The 7,333-nt window shown below is 39.5% G+C and overlaps 1 protein-coding gene across 1 annotated transcript; it reads right to left on the bottom strand.

Moving 5' to 3' along the window:
- Nucleotides 1-621: 621 nt before the first annotated feature.
- golga5 (golgin A5) lies at nucleotides 622-7,226 on the bottom strand. The gene is made up of 13 exons (XM_067478733.1): nucleotides 7,031-7,226; nucleotides 4,459-5,121; nucleotides 3,724-3,921; nucleotides 3,418-3,637; nucleotides 3,212-3,335; nucleotides 2,893-3,096; nucleotides 2,547-2,717; nucleotides 2,285-2,413; nucleotides 2,060-2,158; nucleotides 1,663-1,885; nucleotides 1,214-1,313; nucleotides 1,060-1,123; nucleotides 622-966 (listed from the first exon to the last, which is right to left on the bottom strand). The coding sequence occupies exons 2-13, from the start codon at nucleotides 5,111-5,113 to the stop codon at nucleotides 886-888; spliced, it is 2,268 nt and encodes a 755-aa protein (XP_067334834.1). The 5' UTR covers nucleotides 5,114-5,121; nucleotides 7,031-7,226; the 3' UTR covers nucleotides 622-885.
- Nucleotides 7,227-7,333: the final 107 nt, after the last annotated feature.

Genomic DNA, 7,333 nt, shown 5'->3' with positions numbered 1-7,333 from the left:
GTAATTCTGCAAACTTACTTTATTTGATACTTTAGTATATTTTGATCCAAAACTGTTTTTTTTCTCATGATATGCTCTTCTATACTTTTTAGTTTCCATGTTTTATTTATTAAGATTTGTTTTATCCTATGGGCTATATTTAAACCATCTATTTAACTTACAATTCTAGAATACACTAGACTTATACATTAATATTCATTTTAAATATGACAAAATATGTGATATAGACATATGCACATTTAACCTGTTTAGAAAAATCTGTATGTCAAATACCTAAATTACTGAATTCCACTTTAGATACTCACTGCCTGTTTGGCTAAAGATCTGCTAACAAACATAACCAATTTGTCACTCAGGCATATGGTTAGAAGTGTCCACACCAACATAATCTACTGCCATTATCACAGCATTATTTCCTGTGAAGTTGAAGATGATGCTCCAGTGGCACAGGAAGTTTCCTTATGTGGGGCAAAAAAAACAAAAGAAAAATATTTCGTTTTTAGCCCAGGAAACATGAGGTTTTTACTTCTAACTTGTTTATTAAAAGATTCTCTTTTTTACATAGTGTTAAATACAATCTCTCCAGAAAACAGATGTCTGAAAGCAGATGATGAGAAGAACAAATGTTAGATCATTTAATGTCCTTTCAGCAGAGGGCAAAAAACCATATCACTCTGTAATTACTTTAAAACCCAATGCTGCTGCTGTTAATTATTGATCTTCAGTTGAAAATAATGAAGAAACAAGAACAAATGTCTTTAATTTGTAGCATTTCTGTGCAAAATAGGGAGATTCAGGTCCCAGAGCCCATATTCCAGCAGCTTTTACCATCTTTATATAGAAGGCAACATAAACTGTGTGTTTAAAAACTTAAATTCAAGCCTTCTATCTTCCATCAGGAGAACCATGGTGCATTTCCGGTGTGTAAGTCAGGAGAACGATCATAACCCACAGGTGCAGTACTGCCTGTAACAAAATAGTAAAGATTGTTGTCTCTTTTAGTACGAGGTTTATATCCCATTGAGATACTTGCATTATGTTTTTAAAATAAACACTCACCATGTATAGGATGACAAAAACTCTGGCCATAGGGTAGCGCCTCAAGAAGATTCCCAGTCTTATGCTGAAATTGAAATAGTTTTTATTTCCCATTGGGGTTTTCACATGCACTTACTGCACAATGATGATAAAGAAAAATAAAGTGAAATCTTACCTGAAACGGTCAATAGTGCTGGCTGCCTTGCGTACTTTGCCATATACTCCTGGGCTGTCCTGATCACTGAAGAGGACTGGTGTGTTTCTTTGTCGTGCACCTGACAAGACGATACACAAAAGGCACTATTAGTGAAGAAATCCACAGCCAGAATGAAATCTGATCTACTATTAGGCCTTAGAAGAAAAATAATAATAGTTAACAAACCTATGAGCCTTGAAAACCTTGAGGACTGAATGTAGATTAACAACTTAGCATATTCCACGGTGGACTGACTCAACAAATATGCTAACTCAAATAAGATTCATAAGATTAGTTTTTTATAGTCCTAGTTTTTCATGTCATCAACTAAATGTCAGTATTCCTGCAAGGAAATTTTCACAAAACTGTCCCATGTCACAATCCCACTTTCACCTGCCAACCTACTTAACTACCCCTCGCTTGCCTACCTGGTCCCTCCAGGCCACTCATATTGATGGCTGGTCCTCCACTTTGCCCCCCCTGTGCATTCTTTAGCTGCTGTTCCAGACGCTCCAGCTGGAAGACCAAGGAGCTTTTTTCGGTGCCCAGTGCCTCCAGCATTGTCTGCTTCTGGATCAGTATCTCAGTCAGCTGGTGGAGCCTATTTTCCAGTTCTGTTTGGCTGCTGCTACTGAGAGTCTTGTTGGTCAACTGGAAGAGTAAAACACATAATAACCAGGATATGAATAATTAAAAGGTGACAGTTGTAATACCTTGGCATGGTAAAAAAGAAACACTATTTGTCAAACACACACCAGATTCTGAAAATGGATTCTTGTTCGCATGCACATAAAGTATAATTAAGTATAAATAAAAGGGAAAGACCTGGTTCCTGAGTTTTTGGATTTCATCTTCTCTGTCCTTGATTCGACTTTGCAGAGTGGTTTTGGCGCGATGGTTTTCGTCCTCGAGGTACTGCAGCTCCTATGATTTAAGAAATACAAAATTTTAATTTGATCTGATGTGGAATAATACTGCAAAAATACATATGTATCACTGTACATTTCTACCATGGCTACAGTATTTAAGGACATCATAAGTTCCCTTAACCTGTTTGTAACGCTCAACCTCAGCATCCACCTCCTGTTTAGCTCTGTTTTGAAAGCTCAGTTGTTCCTGTAAATGTGACTGCTGTTCCCGCCATGACTCCGCCTCAGTCAGGGCCTGATTCTCCAAGTCCTATAAGACAAAGAAATAGCTCGTTTGTGGAACTGAAGCTCCAACATCACAAACACAACAGACAATACACACATCTAGAAACATCCCAGTGATCAGACCAACATTACTTTTCCTGACATTTTTAGCATCTCACCTGTATTTCTGTTCTAAGTGTTTGGACTTGCCCCTGCAGTTTCTGGATCTCCTCTCTCTGCAGTTCCTTCTCGTGACGCAGTTCCTCCAGCTCCAGAGCCAAGGTCCCACTGCCATCTAAAGTGTCCAGACCAGATCCCTCTTTCAGACTGCTTATAAGCTTCTCTTTAGACTAGAAAAAGAGTTTCCAGTTACCAAAGAAGACTAATCACAACCAAGATAATAAGCATCACATAGAGCCACAACACTAGAAAATACATCATCCACAAAGATGTAAAAAGAATGACCCTGTATGTTAAAAAAAAAAAATTACTTGAAATTTTCTAGAGGGCCGCATTGAACCTTACTTGTAGTATTCGTGAAGCTTTGTGCTTGTAGTCTTGTAACTCTTGCTTGGCAGACTCAGCTGCAGCTTTGGCACTTTTTAATTGTTGTTGGAGGTCATCAACCCTGAGCTTCTCTTCTGCAGCTCGTCGCTCGGTGGCAGTAACCGTCTCTGCAAGGGTCTGTCTCTCAGCCTCCAGTTTAGACAGTCGACCAGAAAACTCACTCTACGCGAGAAAAGAGAATCAGTAAAATCTCAACATTTAAGTGTAATGAACCTAATGTTTTTTAAAACTATCAATCATACTCACAGATAAGCAAATGCCATTATACTGTATGTACCTGCATCTGTCGGTAGCTGTCCTGTTCCCTCCTAAGAGCGATATCAGCTTCTCTTAGCCTCTCCTGCACTGTTTCAAGAGCTTTGGACTGCATGCTGCTCCCTTCTGTTTGGTTTTGCATGATTCTAAAAAGCATAAAAGCAACAGGAAAATTTCTTTAAAATCTTAATCTGATGACTAATTCCAAAAGTGATCACAAAGATGTACCTTGACTGTTCCTTCTGTGCTTCCTCAAGTGCAGCACTGCGGGTTTTCAGCAGCTGATCAGCTTCGTCTAGCCTCATTTTCAGGACTGCAAGCTGACCGTCTTTGGCTGAAAGAGCCTCTGTCAGATCTTCAACCTGTGACCGAAGTTCCCTTAATGTTCGGTCAGTGTGAGACTGCTCAGAGTTCCATCTATCTGCACGTAACCTGGCTTGATTCAATTCTGCAAGAGAAGAGACCAACATAGTAAATACAAAGTCTGATGCACAGAAATGTAGGTCATTGTCCTTGTTTTCTCTTTTCTCTTACCATCCTGCAGGTCTTTTGCTCTCTGGATGACTGAAGCCATCTCCTGGTTGAGTGAGCCCACCTCACTACGCAGCAGCTGGTTCTCCAGACGTAGGCTGGACAAGATCTGACTTTGTGACTCTTCTGTCGGAGGAGGAGGCTCTTGCCTGCTGGTCTCCTGAGGGACAGCCAAGCCTGAATCTGAACTCTCAGGGGTCTCTGTGTGGGCCACCACGGATGAAAATTTGTTGGACAAATTAGATATATATGGCAGGCAAAATGTGTCAATCTGTATGGCTCTTTTGTGATGACTGAGGACTGGACTGCACTAATTTCAAAACTTTCTCAATATAATAGTAAATAATCTTAGATACTTGTAGATAATAGTTTTATTTTTCATGCAAGAATTGCCAAATGTTCTCTAGTTTCAGCTTTCAAATAAGAGGTATAAAGATGTTCTGCTTTTCTTTATCAAAGCATTAAAATGTCTTTAATATATTTGCATTTTGGACTTTCGGTCAGATGAAATACGCAAACTGATGAAATCATGGTTTCTGAGAAATTGTGAACGGAATTTTTTAATAGACAATATAAAGATTATTTAAGACAATACTGAGCACACTGAATAATAAAAAAGATTGTTAGATGTAGTTTCCGACTGCAAAGGAAGGTTTACAAAAAGATAGGTTAATATGCAATTTTTAAATATCAACAACAATAAATATAACAACTGCACTTTAGTCTTTATAATCATACCTTGGCTTTGTTCTTTTGCAGGGCTATCCTCGGATGTTTTGATGCTGTGAGCAGACAGTGAACTCATGCTTGAGGCCCTGGATACACCACGGGTTGAAGGGGGTGTTGATGGGGCTGATGGGATGGTGTAAGGTGTGGTAGAAAGTGGAGGTGTTGGATTTCGGGCTTCAGTAACTGGAACTGTCGCTTTTCCAAGTTCTCGTCTCGAATCTCTCCTGCTGCTCACGGGAGGGTCGGAGCTGTTCAGAAAGTCAAAGAGCATGTCATCATCAACATCCTGGTCGTTCTTTTTGGGCCTCACAAAGCCAGAAGAAGTCTTGGCAGAGTTGGGAACACTGCTGCCAGAACTAGGAGGGATAGTGGCCATATTGGCTGCGCCAGCCAGCAGAGTCGTATTAGATTTCTTGATGTTGCCAGCTGCTGCAGAGATGTAGCTTGATGCATCGTGAGAGGATGCATAGGTATGAGGTGTCACAGCTGTGTTGGTCTTGTACCCTGCAGTGTTGTACTCTGGTTTGACAGTTGCTTCTCCTCCATAGGATGATGAAAAGGAGGATGTGCTTTCTTGGGTTTTGCTCAGGGCAGTGGCAGCTCCCTGGTCCACTTTATTCAGGAAATCTTCAGCTTTTCCAGCCAAGTCAGCTAACCAAGACATCCTGCGTTCTAAGGGAATAAACACAACTGCTCAGACTCAGTTCTATTCTACAGGATAAGACATGTTGGGCTAAGACATGGCATAGCTAAGCTCACAAAAAATATAATTTTATATTAAATATTAAACATACTGTATATAAATATATTCGCCCACTTAAAGAATAAAATCAAATGTCTGTAATTAAAACATTCTGTGAAGAGTGAATTCAATTTAAACATAAAAATGCTCCGTAAATAAATTTGTCAATGAACAATGAAAGCCTAACGTTTGATGTCTGGGTTGGGAAAATGAAAGAGCAGTACTTCGCTTATTAGCACGGCTGCTCATGGACTAGCAGATCTGTGCCTGGCGTCTGTTTGAGATCAGGGCGTTCCTGGAAAAACTGAACTTGTCTCTCAATGAAATTACCCAAAATAAATAAAGGTTATAATCACAAGCAAGACAGGCTGTAAGTTCTTTTGTCCATAACTGTATGGATCAAACAGACAAGACAAAATTAAGGTAAAACAAAACAAAAAAAAGTGTGGGGCTTAGCCACCATGTATCACCAGAACAACCTCAATAAATCTTGGCATTGATTCTCCAAGTGTCTTGAACTATACTAAAAGGATGAAAGCTCATTCCTCCAAAAGATATTCCCACATTTGGATGCTTTCATGAGGATGGTGATGAGCGCTGTCTAACATATTGGTCCAGGATTTCCCAGTCAGAACCAACTTGTCATGCTTAACATTTGAATATAGGCAGCAGAGCATAATTGGATGCTAACTGCTCGTTTGTACCTAGCGGTGCATCTGTATGGTAGCATCTGCATTTGTTATGTTTCTTCACTCATTTAATCATGGTTTACTTGTGTAGCTGGTCTGTACGTCCATGAAGTCAGTGGATCATAACTACTACAAGTCAATTGTGTTTAACTGACACAGGATCGGGTTCAAAAAGGAACTTCTTTACCCAATCTGATTTTATCAAATTTTGTTTTGGCAAAAACTGTAAGGCAGGTTTAGGAGGCAAAAGGCAGCTCACAGTCTTGGTTATGGTGAGTTTAATCAGCAAGAGGGAGAAACACACACAGCAGAACAGAACTAAACTCAAGAGTGGGCCACATCAGTTTGACAAGGTTTACAGGCTATGGGTGTCTTTTAACCGCTCAGCTCAGCAGCTGAATTCATACAAAAGGACAAAGGAATGACTCAATGTAAATCAACCTTACAGAATATAAATACAGACAGGTGAATACACAGTGGTCAGGCATCTAATTGGCAAGTTTCTGAGACTCTTCATCTCCTATGTGTTTCCTGCTGGGACAGCTTCCTGATGAAGTTTTGGTCTAAAGACAGTGCCGACAGAAGGTTAAAACCTTAAAGATATTTTAGCCTTTAAGCTTCATTGCTCTTGTTATCTTCTTCTGTTTTTCTGTATTTGTGTTGGATGGCTGCAAAAACACTGAAATATTATTTGGGGTTAAAGTAGTAGCTATCTATTAATGTGTCTATTACAATGATTGATATAACCTCACGACTTTGTCCAAATCAAATACATAACACCTTACAACCACAGTGAGTTTCGCGTTATCCCTTTAAGCTAACAAAACGACACTGTTAAAGTTAATAATATTCCAGTAAATGTAAGCACCCTGAGAGAATCAGTGGAAAACCCAATACATACACAAACATTTTCAATTTATGCAAAGCTGGCATGCTAACTCAACTCAACATTTCAAACTAGTCCAAGGCCATGGTTTATAACGTAGCAACATTTTCTGGTAAGAATGCACGATCATTGACGAGTTATTACAAAAGTCAATGACAGCTGGGCTCGTGTTATTATAAAACCAGTGTAAACACCTTTGTCAGAATTAATATCATTTTTGCTAAAGCTAGCATGCTAGGTGGCTACCAAAGAAAAATCTCGTACCGTCTGAAACGACGTTCAAATGTCAAAATGTCTCCGACCACTTGGCTACTGCCGAACTTTAACTACATGAAAATATGAACCTAAATAAAGAAAACCCGTTTGGATGAACACAGTCAAATGGCATTATCTGTTGAGGAGGATGTTGATCTTCTCAATACGTGGACCAGGAAGCGCTGCTAGCAAGGACCCCAAAACAGAGCGTCTTCAGAAAAGCCTGATCAGAAATTAGCCTATGAGGTTTCCAATGCACAGCATCCACCTGTTTTTGTTTCTGTAGCACCATGAATATGATAACATATAAAG

The sequence above is a fragment of the Channa argus genome, chromosome 16, assembly GCF_033026475.1.
Source record: "Channa argus isolate prfri chromosome 16, Channa argus male v1.0, whole genome shotgun sequence".
NCBI lineage: Eukaryota > Metazoa > Chordata > Actinopteri > Anabantiformes > Channidae > Channa > Channa argus.
Note: the sequence above shows the minus strand (reverse complement) of the source record. Positions and strands in the feature narration are given on the sequence as shown.